The sequence below is a fragment of the Procambarus clarkii genome, chromosome 59, assembly GCF_040958095.1.
Source record: "Procambarus clarkii isolate CNS0578487 chromosome 59, FALCON_Pclarkii_2.0, whole genome shotgun sequence".
In the NCBI taxonomy this organism is placed as follows: domain Eukaryota; kingdom Metazoa; phylum Arthropoda; class Malacostraca; order Decapoda; family Cambaridae; genus Procambarus; species Procambarus clarkii.
In genome coordinates this window covers 21,428,414-21,445,814 of record NC_091208.1, presented here as the reverse complement: position 1 = coordinate 21,445,814, position 17,401 = coordinate 21,428,414, and the positions used below count along the sequence as shown (strand labels likewise).

Below are 17,401 nucleotides of genomic sequence, written 5' to 3'. Positions count from 1 at the left end.
AGGAACTAGGTAAAACTATGTCTGACTAAGTGAACTAGATCTTACGACACGGAAGGAAACAACGGATAGCAGGGACATGATAACAGCATATAAGATTCTTAGGGAAATTGACCAAGTAGACAAAGCAGCGTTGTACAGAGCTTGGAACAACAAAACCAGGAGTCATGGATGGAGACTAAAGATGGAAAGGAGTCACAGGGACTTCAAAAATTACTTTTTTTCAGTGTTGCAGTTGTTAATAAATGGAATATGCTAGATAAAAAGTAGCTGAAGCTAATTCGATTCAAAAGTGTACATTTAAATCTGATAAAATCGTGAAACGTTACCGGTAAGATCCATTTATACGACCAGTATTACCGGTACGAAGATAGCAAGCCACCAGCACCGGGAGAGACACAACAAGCCACCAGTAGACCGGGGTTGTCCCAGCAGATGCCAGAGTTAAGGGTTGTCGTGGAGACGGCGGGAGAGGCACCACACGGAGCCTCCCGCCAAAACATCCTTCACTCTGCCCTCCATGTCTTCACCTCCTCCTCCTTCTCCTCCACTCTCTCCTTTAGTACAACACAATGTATTCATACATGTCTCTGTTCCTGTCTCTCTGTACTCACCTGTTGACAGAGGGGAACCGTCCAGAGTCGCGGAGTTGGTCTGTCCAAGACTGACGGGTGAAGACATGGTGGATCCGTCCACCTTTACGGATGTTTAGGACCAGTTCCGGACGGTCCGCAGGGTGTTCGGACGGTCCGGTCCGCCTGCGGTGCTCTGCGATGCTCTGCGGTTATCCCCGCTAATCTCCCGCATCCCGTTTTCCTTCACCAACCATTTTCTCTCTTCGATCTGGGTTCATCCTCCATATAACCTCATCTGAAAGAAAGGTGAATTTTTGTATGTATATACTGCATGTATGTGTTCGATGTATACATGTGGCATGTCTAGAAGAATGTGATGTTGAAAAAACTCCTGAGGCACATGTAAATAGGATATCGACAGCAGCGTACTCTACACTGGCAAAAGTTAGAACATCATTCAGAAACCTAAGTAAGGAGGCATTTAGGGCGCTTTACACTGCCTATGCGAGGCCAGTCTTAGAGTATGCCGCCTCATCATGGAGTCCCCATCTGAAGAAGCACATAAGGAAACTGGAAAAGGTTCAGAAGTTTGCAACAAGACTGAAGGAACTGAGCCTTACATTAGAAAAAAAAATAAGGGAAAGGGGAATATGACAGGAACATATAAAATACTTAGGGGGATTGACACAGTGGAAATTGACGAAATGTTCACACGGAATAGTAACAGAACGAGGGCACATGGGTGGAAGCTGGAAACTCAGATGAGTCACAGAGATGTTAGGAAGTTTTCTTTTAGCGTGAAAGTAGTGGAAAATGGAATGCACCTCAGGAGCAGGTTGTGGAAGCAAATTCTATTGATAATTTTAAAACTAGGTATGATAGGGAAATAGGACCGGAGTAATTGCTGTAAACAACCGATGACTCGAAAGGCGGGATCCAAGAGTCAATGCTCAATCCTGCAGGCATAAATAGGTGAGTAAAAATAGGTGAGTACATACACACACACACCCACAGACACAGACACAGACACAGACACACACACACACACACACACACACACACACACACACACACACACACACACACACACAGTTTAAAAGGCACTCACAATAAATCCACATCTCTGATTTCGACACGCGTGCCAAATCGGACGGATGGATGCTGTGCCGGTAAGCCGCGAGGGGAGATGAATCTGAGGGCAGCTGAACCCCTTATTACCCAGATATTACCTGGATATTGGTTGAGGGGATCACAGGTATGGCACGTGGCGCAAATTACCCGCCAAATCCAAGGTAAAACGGGTCTTAGTGGCCCCCTGCCATAGGGGCCAAGATTCTGGCGCGGGATACCCCCAGAACACGTGCGACCGACTGTAAATGTTATGGAGAATTTGACCCTTTGTTCGCTCGAGTTGACGGAGGGAGGGAGAGAGAGGGGGAGATTGAGGGAAGGAGGGAGGGAGATTGAGGGAGGAAGGGAGGAGATTGAGGAAGGAAAGAAGGGAGATATATTGCAGGAAAGGAAGGTGGAGGGGAGAGAGAGGGAGAGTGAGAGAGAGGACGACCTATCCCATGCCAAGAACGAATAAAAAACCAGCTTTATAATACTATCCCATCTCTCTCCCACAACACACCACACCACCCGACTCCCAAATCACAATTTTTTGTCCTCATTCATTCCTATTCCATCCCAAACCTGCCATGTTTAATCCTATCCCTCTTCTACCCTCACCCCACCTTTAGTACCCATCCAATGCTGCCTTTCTATCCCTCCTCACCTTCCTCATTTATTCACTATCACTATCCCTCCTTCACCCCCCCCCCCCCCCCCCACGGCAACACCTATCCCCTCCTCCCCACCCCGCCACACCAACCCCCAAGCTGCCGTCACAATCCTGGGACAAGACATTTAAAGCAGAATTTCAATAGCAGGACGGATTAGTGACGGCTACGGTGGTATGGGAGAGAGAGAGAGAGAGAGAGAGAGAGAGAGAGAGAGAGAGAGAGAGAGAGAGAGAGAGAGAGAGAGAGAGAGAGAGAGAGAGAGAGAGAGAGAGAGAGAGAGAGAGAGAGAGAGAGATCACTCTCATAGTGATGACGTAGTCTTCATTCATCACTTATAATAAAGACAGATGACATTTCCTGACTGACAGTTGTTGACATTACTGTCACATTACAGCCGTCCAGCGCCTGTCTCTACTAGATGACTCTTGTAGACGCTCCTCTAATGCCTCGTCTATATATATATATGTCGTACCTAGTAGCCAGAACGCACTTCTCTGCCTACTATGCATGGCCCGATTTGCCTAATAAGCCAAATTTTCATGAATTATTGTTTTTCGACTACCTAACCTACCTAACCTAACCTAACTTTTTCGGCTACCTAACCTAACCTAACCTTTAAAGATAGGTTAGGTTAGGTTAGGTAGGGTTGGTTAGGTTCGGTCATATATCTACGTTAATTTTAACTCATATAAAAAAAATTGACCTCATACATAATGAAATGGGTAGGTTTATCATTTCATAAGAAAAAAATTAGAGAAAATATAGTAATTCAGGAAAACTTGGCTTATTAGGCAAATCGGGCCTTGCATAGTAGGCTGAGAAGCGCGTTCTGGCTACTAGGTACGACATATATATATATATATATATATATATATATGTCGTACCTAATAGCCAGAACGCACTTCTCAGCCTACTATTCAAGGCCCGATTTGCCTAATAAGCCAAGTTTTCATGAATTAATGTTTTTTCGTCTACCTAACCTACCTAACCTAACCTAGCTTTTTTTGGCTACCTAACCTAACCTTACCTATAAATATAGGTTAGGTTAGGTTAGGTAGGGTTGGTTAGGTTCGGTCATATATCTACGTTAATTTTAACTCCAATAAAAAAAATTGACCTCATACATAGAGAAAAGGGTTGCTTTATCATTTCATAAGAAAAAAATTATAGTAAATATATTAATTCAGGAAAACTTGGCTTATTAGGCAAATCGGGCCTTGAATAGTAGGCTGAGAAGTGAGTTCTGGCTACTAGGTACGACATATATATATATATATATATATATATATATATATGTCGACATATATATATATATATATATATATATATGTCGTACCTAGTAGCCAGAACTCACTTCTCAGCCTACTATTCAAGGCCCGATTTGCCTAATAAGCCAAGTTTTCCTGAATTAATATATTTACTATAATTTTTTTCTTATGAAATGATAAAGCAACCCTTTTCTCTATGTATGAGGTCAATTTTTTTTTATTGGAGTTAAAATTAACGTAGATATAAGACCGAACCTAACCAACCCTACCTAACCTAACCTAACCTATATTTATAGGTAAGGTTAGGTTAGGTAGCCAAAAAAAGCTAGGTTAGGTTAGGTTAGGTTAGGTAGGTTAGGTAGACGAAAAAACATTAATTCATGAAAACTTGGCTTATTAGGCAGATCGGGCCTTGAATAGTAGGCTGAGAAGTGCGTTCTGGCTATTAGGTACGACATATATATATATATATATATATATATATATATATATATATATATATATGTCGTACCTAGTAGCCAGAACTCACTTCTCAGCCTACTATGCAAGGCCAAATTTGCCTAGTAAGCCAAGTTTTCATGAATTAATTGTTTTTCGACTACCTAACCTACCTAACCTAACCTAACCTAACTTTTTCGGCTACCTAACCAAACCTAACCTATAAAGATAGGTTAGGTTAGGTTAGGTAGGGTTGGTTAGGTTCGGTCATATATCTACGTTAATTTTAACTCCAATAAAAAAAAATTGACCTCATACATAATGAAATGGGTAGCTTTATCATTTCATAAGAAAAAAATTAGAAAAAATATATTAATTCAGGAAAACTTGGCTTATTAGGCAAATCGGGCCTTGAATAGTAGGCCAAAAAGTGAGTTCTGGCTACTAGGTACGACATATATATATATATATATATATATATATATATATATATATATATATATGTCGTACCTAGTAGCCAGAACGCACTTCTCAGCCTACTATGCAAGGCCCGATTTGCCTAATAAGCCAAGTTTTACTGAATTAATATATTTTCTCTAATTTTTTTCTTATGAAATGATAAAGCTACCCATTTCATTACGTATGAGGTCAATTTTTTTTTATTGGAGTTAAAATTAACGTAGATATATGACCGAACCTAACCAACCCTACCTAACCTAACCTAACCTATCTTTATAGGTTAGGTTAGGTTAGGTAGCCGAAAAAGTTAGGTTAGGTTAGGTTAGGTAGGTTTGGTAATCGAAAAACAATTAATTCATGAAAACTTGGCTTATTAGGCAAATCGGGCCTTGCATAGTAGGCAAAGAAGTGCGTTCTGGCTACTAGGTACGACATATATATATATACTCTTCTGCGATTATTACTCAAAATATACATAGACTTTATATTAAAGGTTTGTGAGGGTACCATCTCTGGTGCCAATGTGGGGACCCATAGCCTCGGAGAAGAAAATAAAAAGTATTCAGAGGAGACCTTGTGGTCTCTCACTGAACACTAATATTATCTTCTCCTACCACCCCCATTCTTTTGTATGTACATATATATATTTACTTTATTTGAACTTTGTTACAAAAAAGGAGTTACATATGGGTTACAAAGATGGTTGTCATAGGTTGTCGAGTTCCTCCAGCTCCTCAGATGGCGGGCAGGAACCCTGGATGCAGTGCGCATTTCCCCTCTGTATCGCCACACTGAGGCGCTGGAAAAGAAAGCTTGCAGCTCTCGGGTCCCTTGTTGTTTCAATGAGCCTAGAACCCAGTTCCTTCAAAAAACTGGTAGCACTTTTACCCCAGGCGCCGAGCGTCTCAGAAGCAATGGGGACAAAATTGTAGTGGTGATCCAGTTCTCTATACTTACGGGATTTGGCTGCTTCCCTGTGGGTGGCAGCGCCACCTGGTTGTGCAACACTGAGGTTAATGTAGGTGTTAGCCAGGGTTGATACGCACGTGTAGTCCCATACCAACTGCTTGCCATTCTTCCAGGGGTTCACTGTGATACCATCCGGGCGACCAATAAGAGCATCAGAGTTACGGGGCGTTAGGTAACGGGGCTCTCTTTCAGCTGGGCATCCAGCTGTAGTGAGGCTCCTCTTGATGATGTCGTTAACTTCACTGTGCCTCGAGTGCCATCCCCCTGTGCTTTGGCAGAGTAGGCCATGGTGACCGTACCTGTCAGCCACCACCTCGCCGCAAATACACCTATATCTGGTGTGGATTGGGGCAGCAAGGCGGAGGGCCACAGCAATTCGGAGGGCGTGTGGTGTGAGACGCGTGCCAGTTGCCGACATTGGGGTTGCTAACAGGAAATCCCCTGCATGTGGTGCTGCTACTGCTGTGAGGCGAGCAATGTCGTGTTGTGTTGTTGCAGCACCCAGGCACTCTGCAGCAACTTGGTCTACAATGGGACCATCCCAGCTGGATTGCTTGTGGGATTTTGGGGATGGTGGTTGAGGTGATTGGCCTGCACGAGAGGCCCACTCTGTGGCACAGCGTGTAAAATTGGGATCATGTACACCTGCCAGCTGATGTAAGTGGGCAGGTAGAATTTCCTTCACAAGGTCGTCGGATGCTGATAAGGAGGACAGGAAGGCTGGAACAGCGATATATATATATATATATATATATATATATATATATATATATATATATATATATATATATATATATATATATATATATATATATATATATATATATCGTTATGAGGCTATTATGTGCAGTACCTTCGCTTTCTGTGCTACTGGCCAATTAACTGCTCGGGCGAGAGGCTGTCCACCCGAGACTCGCCCTTATACCCGCCTGCTAGAAGGTCGAGGCTGCCGTCGACTGGCGCCATGTGACTGTGACTTATTGACTGGTCCTGTTACCTGGAGAGAGTGAGAGAGAGAGTGAGAGAGAGTGAGAGTGAGAGAGAGTGAGAGAGAGTGAGAGAGAGAGAGAGAGAGAGAGAGAGAGAGAGAGAGAGAGAGAGAGAGAGAGAGAGAGAGAGAGAGAGAGAGAGAGAGAGAGAGAGAGAGAATGGATATTTATAACCAATAAGTGCCGAGCGTCCACGGTGAAGTATAGGTTCTTGATGGGGGGGGGTGAAAGGGAGGGGGGGTGAAGGGGAGGGAGGAGAAGGGCAAGTGGTGGGGGGGGGGTGATCAATGAGGGGTGCAGGGGGGGGGCAAGTGGGGGTGCAGGGGGGGGGGGCAGACTGGTACAGGAGTAAAGAAGTTTGTTTACCTTTTCCAAATCTATTTACTCTTATACCTCCCATATGCTCCTTAGCTCTCACTCTCCCCTCACCTGTCTCACTCTCCCCTCACCTGTGTCTCACTCTCCCCTCACCTATGTCTCACTCCCCTCACCTGTGTCTCACTCTCCCCTCACCTGTGTCTCACTCTCCCCTCACCTGTGTCTCACTCTCCCCTCACCTGTGTCTCACTCTCCCCTCATCTGTCTCACTCTCCCCTCACCTGTGTCTCACTCCCCTCACCTGTGTCTCACTCCCCTCACCTGTGTCTCACTCTCCCCTCACCTGTGTCTCACTCTCCCCTCACCTGTGCCCCATTCTCCCCTCACCTGTAATCACCACACTCTTGCAGGTATGGGTCAGGCAGTTGCCCAGAGGAAGAGACGGGGGGTCGTAGGGCCTTCCCTCCTCCCCTACCCCCCCCCCACCCTTGCCCTCTTACCTCCACCTCCCCTTCCCCCCCCCCCCCACTCACACAATTTTCTCGTGGGAAAATCTAAGGGCTGGGGATGGTCGTGGTGGTGGTAGTAGTGGTGGTGGTGATGGTGGTGGTGGTGTGAGTGGTCGCTATGGAAGGGAAGGAAACTATCAGGAGAAGTCGTACAAGGCCATTACGACTATATAGCACTTGGAAGGGATCACGATAAGGATTTGAGATGGGACAGTGGGTAGGAATGGTGCCCAATCACTCGGACGGTCGGAGATTGGACGCTATGGCGTGAGAAACTGTTTTAGGGACTTTCGTTCCCTCCACAACACTCACCTATAGCGGGTAGTTTCATTATTATTATTATTATTATTAAACAGTCACACACAATTCAATGTGTATCATGTGTCACATGCCCCCCCCCCCCACGGCTCCACGTCCTCGTCCACAGCTCAAGGCAGAAGCTTCCTCGTCAGTTCACTGGGCAAGCCACACGTCACAGGAAATGAATTACCATAACAATGTCCCATTTTCTGTGACAGACCGCACAGAAAATGGGATGATCCCCTCTGTCACCTGGACTATTTTTTTATATTTTACTCCCAGTTGGAATTGTGTACTCACCTAATTGTGCTTGCGGGGGTTGAGCTCTGGCTCTTTGGTCCCGTGTGTGTGTGTGTGTGTGTGTGTGTGTGTGTGTGTGAGTGAGAGAGAGAGAGAGAGAGAGAGAGAGAGAGAGAGAGAGAGAGAGAGAGAGAGAGAGAGAGAGAGAGAGAGAGAGAGAGAGAGAGAGAGAGAGAGAGACCAGACCTCGTTCACCAGGGAAGTGCATGACTTGGTAGTGGAGGCTCGGTATTGTGAGGTATTGTGAGGTAGGTGAGGGGGCCAGGGCAGGAGGAGGAGGGTTAGGTGAGGGGAGGGAGCCGCACCTGGCCCCTCACCTGCCTTGTATTGTCTCTGGTAGTGATTGCCCCTTACCCTCTCCCTGGGAGGTCCACGCTCTCCCGCCCTCAGAGACCCACACTCTCCCTAAGCTACAACAGACAGCATAGCATCACAAAGTTATTATAAACAAGAGAGTCAAGCAGGACTGAGTGAGACCTTAAGTCCCTACGAGACCAAACACCATTACAAGACCGAATTGTTCAATCGCGTTCAAATACACATACTCTCTCCTGAGTGTTGGTGTGGCTGGGGGCCTGACCACCACACATCAGGGTCGGGGTTCGAACCAACCGAACGCGAGGACATGAGCCACCCGCAAGACTCGAGCTGCGAAATAACGTTCGCAGAAATCTTTCACCTTCCGGGTCGCGGGTGACACCGTGCGTTTTTTGGCGAGTTGGAAGAGTGAGGGCGACATTGATCCAGCAGCTCCGTCAGGGGACGGCGGCGGCTGGAGACACAGGGAAGAGAGAGGGAAGGAGAGAAGTGAGCCAGGGAGGAGGAGACGGAGGAGAGGAAAGCAGGCCAGATAACAGTTAGATCAACAACAGATTAAGACAAAGATTAAGACGTCATAATCAGAAGGAGGAGGAGGAGGAGAAGCAGCAGGAGGAGAAGCAGGAGGAGGAGGAGGAGAAGCAGCAGGAGGAGGAGGAGGAGGAGGAGGAGAAGCAGCAGGAGAAGTAGCAGCAGGAGGAGGAGCAGGAGGAGCAGAAGGAGCAGGAGGAGGAGCCGGTAGACTAAATATAATTACACATAAACCGTAATATTTCCATTCAATATGAAAATATTACAAATACTGTAATTCATAAATGTAAAATTAGTTTCATAATACTTCATATCATTACCAATAATACTCCCCAAGACGACGTTTTGGTCCGCCCGGCGCCCTTGATCAGAGCCCGACAAGGGGTAGTGGGCGGGAGTCAACACAAGGGGGCACCTTCAGGGGTCGAAACGTTGTGTTGTGGGGGTGTTGACGAGGGGGGGGAGGGGTTGTGTTATGTGTTCCAGGCTCGTTATTGTGAGTTATCCTCGGCTTGTGTTGTTATTCTCGTTGTTGATATTATTGTTGTTGTTAAATACCAAAGTGAATCGTTTCTTGGCCTGACTTACTACTGTGGCACAGTCGAGGTCACGGTATATATGGTGTTATGACTACAGTGTTAGGCTGATACAGCCAGAAACAGTAATAGCCCAAGCTACAGGCCGCTACATCTAGCAACAGGTACAGCCAGGTTACAGGCCGCTACGGCTAGCAACAGGTACAGCCAGGCTACAGGCCGCTACATCTAGAGAGACAGGTGGAAGCAACACATCGTAAGAGACGCCTGGTGGAAACAATGAACACAAGACAATAAAGGAGGGACAAACAGACAAGGAACAAGAGAGAGAGACAAGCAATAGTCGACACAGGATAATCTCGGCTAACAGCCCATTAATGAGGTAATATGGACAGGGGCCAAAAGAGTGCCAAACAACGCTGCCACCAAAAGTCGAAAATCCCGAGCCTCCAACGCCGAACCCGATTTTCCCGCCCCACGGTGATGGTGTCCCCCCCGACCCGTCCCTCCCGTGAGCGGCCTCACCTCTCACCTGGTGAGAGGGGAGAGAGAGAGAGAGAGAGGGAGAGAGAGAAGGGGAGAGAAGGATGCTTGGATAGGGAGTCGCAGAGGCGGATGATTGGATAGTGGAAGGGCAAATTGGGGGGTGGGGGGTTCCTGATGGGGGGGAGGGGGATGGACACACTCACCAGGGGGGGGGAGTGACACACGTGTCATGACACATGTGCCAGCAGGGACCACCTCAGACCATCCTCTCACCAGACAGAACATACAACCACTCAGAGGGTGGTACAGCCGGGCTGGTTTTCGACAACACATATTCGGGAATTCCTGGTTCGAATCCCGGCCGCGACAGAAATGCTTGGGCGAGTTTCCTGTCACCTAACGCAGGTGTGTAGGAGGAGGGGGAGGACCATGGCACGTCTGTCTAAAACACGCCTAAACTATTTTTCTGTCATACACACGCCAGTAAATTGGTCAATTTCAACAGAAATTGGTCGTTTCAACAGGTCTTTAACGGATCCTTTTAAGTCATTTTTTCTCCACTGCATATCAAGAGAACTTTTCATGAAATTTTCGCCTAATATAATCACTCACAAAGAGGTTCTCCCCTTTCACCTAATGCATCTGTTCACCTAGCAGTAAATAGCTACCTAGGGGTTAAGTCAGCTTGTTGTAGCATCCTGGGAAGGGTCAGTAGTTCCACCCTGGAGAGGGGGGGGGCCTCGATATAAGCCTAACATGTATATATATACACTGGCTGCCTGTCCCCCGGGTACAATGAATTATTGTAATACGAAATGACGTGTGAAGAAACACGTCAACACATTGTTATGTTGAAAATTATGCTCTGAAGGAACCTAAGCCTAGCAACCAAGGAACCTAAGCCTAGCAACCAAGGAACCTAAGCCTAACAACCAAGGAACCTAAGTCTAGCAACCAAGAAACCTAAGCCTAGCAACCAAGGAACCTAAGCCTAACAACCAAGGAACCTAAGTCTAGCAACCAAGGAACCTAAGTCTAGCAACCAAGGAACCTAAGCCTAACAACCAAGGAACCTAAGTCTAGCAACCAAGGAACCTAAGTCTAGCAACCAAGGAACCTAAGCCTAACAACCAAGGAACCTAAGTCTAACAACCAAGGAACCTAAGTCTAGCAACCAAGGAACCTAAGTCTAGCAACCAAGGAACCTAAGTCTAGCAACCAAGGAACCTAAGCCTAACAACCAAGGAACCTAAGCCTAACAACCAAGGAACCTAAGTCTAACAACCAAGGAACCTAAGTCTAGCAACCAAGGAACCTAAGCCTAACAACCAAGGAACCTAAGCCTAACAACCAAGGAACCTAAGCCTAACAACCAAGGAACCTAAGCCTAACAACCAAGGAAACTAAGCCTAACAATGAAACACTTAGAAAATCACAACATAATCTTGTCGTAGGCCTAACCAAACTCATTATATACTTTGTAAAATATAGAAACCGACCGATGAGCTCAGGCACTAGGGGGGGGGAGGTCAGGGGTGCGCGGTAGACTATATTATGTCTACTACATCTCTTCCTGTGCCAGGTAAGTCCACTACGGGCTCGCCATAGCCCGTGCTACTTGCCCCGCTCCTGTGCCAGGTAAGGTACGGGCTCACCATAGCCCGTGCTACTTGGAACATGTTCCGAGTAGCTGAATCTATAACAACAACGTCTACCACATGTATTTCTCTCTAACATAGACACACACATCTACAGGAAACAGCTCCGTAACAGCTGTCTAACTCCAAGGTACCTATTTACTGCTAGGTAACAGGGGCATTAGGATGAGAGAAACTCTGCCCATCTGTTTCCGCTGGTGCCGGGAATCGAATCCCGGTCCACATGATTACGTATCCAGCGTGCTGTTAACTCAGCCACCATGCGACACACACACCGGCGTGTGTGTGTGTGTGGGAGCACTAGGCTCCAGAGCGTCTGAGACTGGGGCTATGCTCCACTGCTCCCCTGAGCATAACAACTTCTCGGGCAGGTAATGACTAAGCTAATTAATCTACGTGAATTACACCACTCCTTCAATCCCTTCCATCCCCCCCCCCTCTATCTCTCTCCCACCCACCCCTCTTCCCCCTCCTTCACTCACACACTTCCCCTTCGTAATTCACTTCCTCTTCTCTACATATTCTTCTATGAAGCACCTTGCATTGTGGTTGCCTACTGATGTACTGACTAGCCCAACCAAAACGGGTTCACTAATGGTAAGTCTTAAGATGGGAGTGAACCTGTTTTTTACATAAAGTTTTGCAGTCCCTACTGTCGAGAAGGCTCGGGGGGGGGGGATGTTCTTTAAGACTTAATAGGTTTCTAGTCCGCCTCGTTTGTTAGGTTCAGCACTTGGCTCTTCACGGTCATGGAAGCGTCATACTTCATCCCTCAAGTTGTCACATTCATCAATGATCACTATAGGCTTTTTTCATTCATCTGTCTGTCTGTCTCATGCCCCTATTTCCTTCTTGCCCTCTACTTCCCCAAGCCCCTGCCTTCCCCTCCCTGCCCTTCCCCTCCCTGCCCTGCCACTCCCTGCCCTTCCCCTCCCTGCCACTCCCTGCCCTTCCCCTCCCTGCCCTGCCACTCCCTGCCCTTCCCCTCCCTGCCCTGCCACTCCCTGCCCTTCCCCTCCCTGCCCACCACATCTCGGTGTTGTCAGAGGGCTGGCTGGTACCGCCTGCATATATCACCCGCGTTAATAGTGTGTGGACCCCGGCGGCGCTGTGGTAAACACACTGGTCTAATTGATGCCCCCTTGTTACTGATGTTATTATTGATGTTAGTGTGGTTGTTGTTGTTAGCCTTCGTGTTCTTACTGTTCTTGTTATTATCCTTAAGAGGGCTCCACAAACTGTTGGTGACCACCATGTATAGACAGACAGACGGAAGCAATTACGTTTAATTGAGAGCCCACAGACAGGCCAGACAGACAGGAGTAACCAAGTTCAACAGCCCACAGACAGACAAGGGACTTGAACGAAGCGCTCTCTTGACGGGTAGTTTATATATACCTTAAATAACATATGAACCTAAGTTCAATATATATATACCCTGCTCCCTACCCTGAGCAATGGGACACAAAGGCCCATCATATATATATATATATATATATATATATATATATATATATATATATATATATATATATATATATATATATATATATATATTAACGTCCCATTGGGCCAGTTATATTTTGTAATAAATTGATTATATAAAGATTTAAATAATATTGTTTTTTACAATTCCAATTACTTTAGGATTAAGAATTTCTGGCATTATTTAGAATTCCAAATTACACCAAGAAAAATTATTCTTTAAAAGACCGTGAATTTCAGATACGTTAACAGAGGTGAGTGTTCACACTACATGAAAGTTTACATAGTAAACTTTGGATTTGTTCATTTAGTTTACATAGTATTTTGTAATGAATAATAATATAAGAAACACATTACACTTTAATCAAGTGAATACCTCTCACACATACAATAGAGGTATACCCCCGCTTCTCGGTGTCTAAACACCGAGTTTACTCATACTCCTGGACTATGTTGAGGCCAAAAGTATACTTATCAGCTGATTGGTAAGGCAATCAACTGTTGTTATTGTTATAAACAGCCTCCTGGTGCTTCGGAGCTCATTTAATAATTGTAAACAAAGCTGCCAGAGATTGAGAAAAGATTTACAGGTTCGTAAGTGCTCGGGTAACTGCTTCGTGAATCCGGCTCCTGGAAATTTGTCATATTCCTAAGAGCCGAGTAATTCTTCTTGAATGACGCGATTTACGACCTCGCAAATCCTCCACGATGATTCGTAATCTTAAGATGGAATATTATCTCTCCTTTGTCTTTAATTAACTTTCGGCCTTCCAATCCTATTTCGCCATTTTCCAATCTAATTTCACAATTTCGTTATCTAATTTCACCACTACCCAATCCATTTTCACAATTTCAAACTAATTTCTCCATTTCGAAACCCTATTTCACCGCTTTTCATGCATAATTTCACCGTTTTCCATTCATATTTCACATATTCCAGGTAATATTTTATCTATTTTATGTCATCTATTTTAAGTCATAATTTAAATTATTTTAATGATATTATCGCGTATTTTCAGTCATATTTAATTTATTTTCACATATTTCGCCTATTTTCCTTCACATTTCACTTATTTTAAGCCATATTTCACCTATTTTAAGCTATGTCACTTGTTTTGGGTCATATTTCACTTATTTTAGTCATATTTCCCTATTTTCAGTCATAGTTCACGTATTTTCATATTTCATTTGTCATATTTCATCTATTTTATTTCATATTTCGCCTATTTTAAGTACATTATTCCAATTACCATTGGGGACCAGTGCCGGATTACCAATCAGACACGGTAGTTAGGCCCAGCACCTACGGCCTACGATGCAGTAGGCCTACGAAAAATATAATTATAACATGTCTTCCCCATTTTCTACAGGACATTATTAAATTGGTACCGAGATATTTTTTTTTTAAATTCACTAATTACTTAATCCTATTAGAATCTATTTGTAATATTTTATATTTTTCTATACTATTTAGGCCTATTCTGGATGAATGCAAAATAGAAGAAAGTGGTTTCAAAGATAGCACAAAAATATGAATTTTCTTAAGTTGTAATTTCAATATATTAATTATATTGTTTATATTACATTATATATATTATGTAATTAGTTGTAACATTACAAGTCGTTAGTGAATATGTTGTTAAATATGACCCCAATACCTTGGAGGTGCCTAAGGTATACCAAAGTCTATCATATATCTGACGTCAATATAATCATATACTTGGCGTCAACATATCCCCCTGACGTCAACATATATATACTGTGTATATATATATATATATATATATATATATATATATATATATATATATATATATATATATATATATATATATATATATATATATATATATATATATATCGTAACGTCAACGGAAACGTAACGACGGCATCAACAGGAAGACATCACCAGCGTCAACAGGAAGACATCACCAGCGTCAACAGGAAGACATCACCAGCATCAACAGGAAGACATCACCAGCGTCAACAGGAAGACATCACCAGCATCAACAGGAAGACATCACCAGCATCAACAGGAAGACATCACCAGCGTCAACAGGAAGACATCACCAGCATCAACAGGAAGACATCACCAGCGTCAACAGGAAGACATCACCAGCATCAACAGGAAGACATCACCAGCATCAACAGGAAGACATCACCAGCGTCAACAGGAAGACATCACCAGCGTCAACAGGAAGACATCACCAGCATCAACAGGAAGACATCACCAGCGTCAACAGGAAGACATCACCAGCGTCAACAGGAAGACATCACCAGCGTCAACAGGAAGACATCACCAGCGTCAACAGGAAGACATCACCAGCGTCAACAGGAAGACATCACCAGCGTCAACAGGAAGACATCACCAGCGTCAACAGGAAGACATCACCAGCGTCAACAGGAAGACAACGGGGCACCTAGGGCTGTATTTCGACCTAGTGAGGCCTATGGCTATTAGGAAGCCGTAATAGTCCTATCTGGCAATTAGCCACATAAGGCAGCCTAACAACCGAACTGGGCAAGAATTGCTGCCAAGATGCAAAACAAACCCGAACTGGGGAGGGGGGGGGGAGTCCTCTAGAACTTAAACAAGTATATCTTTAATTATTAAGTTTAAAGATACTTATAGATCGGAAAATAATACTGCTAATTAGGTCCTCTGTGAGACGAATGGCAATGTATTTAATTCTTATTTGTAAAATATTTATTCTGCCCGAAACGCTGTGCGTACTAGTGGCTTTACAAGAATGTAAATACTGTACTATCCAATGTATTCTCACAAACCCAATGTACCTTCTTGTATATATATAAATAAAATAAAATAAAAAATAAAATATTCTTATGCTAATTTGGTTCAAAATTAATTATATGTAAATTATAATAAAAAGGTAAGAAATAAATACAGTTCTGAGACGGCCCGTCCTCCTAAGGTTTCCCAACATCAGGAGTACTGTCAATTAATAGTGCCCTCTCCTAACCTACCAGAGGACCCATACTAGAAAACGAGACTACATCACTTTCGCCAGCCGCTTCAATTTTCTAGTACGACAATTTTTGGCCTTATGTACGAGCGAAAAGCGACGTTCTTTGTAGGAGGACAGCTTGCGGGAGAAGTTACAGCACCGCTCCTGTGCCAGGTAAGTCCACTACGGGCTCACCATAGCCCGTGCTACATGCAACGTTTGTTCCCAGCAGCTGAATCTAAAACAACAACGACAGCTTGCTGAGACGCTGAGGCCGGTAGCTACAGCTTGTTGAGATTATGCGTAAACCCTTCCCTGGCTGCAGCTTGGGGGGCCGGTTCTCCGCCACCTCAGGGTAATAGTACACTCAGCACACTGTCACGAAAATGTACACACGCATTCAAGGAGGAATTATATTTGAATGCAGGAAGGATGTGTTCGGCGGGCCGGCCAGGCCAGGTCAGAGAACAGGCGCGCGGCAACAGGAGTGCTGTGGCCAGATTATCTTCACAGTGTTCCTCAAGTGTAACTGGTGTTCTTGTGTTCACCGTGTGCTTGGAGGATTACCTCAGGGGACACTATCTCTCTAGTGGCCTCCATGGCAACAGGAAGCCGGCGAATTGTCAAAGGTCCATCCCCCCCCCCCCTCCAAACACCACTCATTGTTTGAGGATTTTTTCCACCTGGATTTTGAACGGTAGTTACTTAGTCTTAGCATTTACGGTTTCAGTGAGTAAGAAGTTCCACAGGTTTATGACACTATGGGTGAAAGATGATCTGTTTTGTCCCTACATTGTGCCTTGTTGAGAATACAGCTGTTGGGCTCTTGTGAACGTCGCATTTGATCTTTGAAAGGAGTGTTGTGGATTATTATCCTCCAACTTGTTCAATATTATAAAGGTGTCGACGAGATCAGCCCCGTCATGTCTGTCTTGCAGTTATTAGCTCTGAGGCCCTCAACCATTCCTGGTATGAAAGATGACATAAGGGCATACAAGCAGCTATGTATGCCCTTAAGAAGGTGGAGCTCTTGGATAGTGTAGTACATACGAGGCGCACCCTAGACTTGTACAACTGAATTTCCACTTTCTTTTCCTTCATATTTAATTATTCCTAAAGTTTGATTTGACTTTTTAATGCAAATGCCCTTGTTGTGTAGCCAATATCCTGTTCACCGTATTCTTGTTGTGTAGCTAGTGTCCTGTTCACCGTGGAGTGTAGCTGATGTTATTTATTAACCGTGTTCTTCAGGTAACCTAACAGACGCCAGAGAGGCGGACGCAAAGCTACTCAACGCGTCCTCGCCCTCTCTACAAGGCAAGCTTCCTCCCCGCCATCTGTTGATCTCACGCCGCACTAATATGCATCACGTCACCAATACTTATTGTTTATCATGATGACTCATGACTGGCGCGAGTCCACCAGTATGTCAAACTTTGCGTCAGCTGGTGCTAGGGGTACAGCATGATAAGTAGAGACAGGCCGATATGGCAAGACTTGGCCAGCTGGACAATA

At 44.7% G+C, this 17,401-nt stretch overlaps 1 protein-coding gene across 1 annotated transcript in view; it reads right to left on the bottom strand.

Moving 5' to 3' along the window:
• The window catches only part of LOC123752244 (transcription factor RFX4), a 17,679-nt gene extending 17,340 nt beyond the window's left edge, over nucleotides 1–339 (bottom strand). The window contains exon 1 of the mRNA XM_069307138.1: nucleotides 327–339. Within this exon, the coding sequence (XP_069163239.1) occupies nucleotides 327–339 (13 nt within the window). The remainder of the gene's footprint in view (nucleotides 1–326) is intronic.
• Between the last annotated feature and the right edge of the window lie 17,062 nt (nucleotides 340–17,401).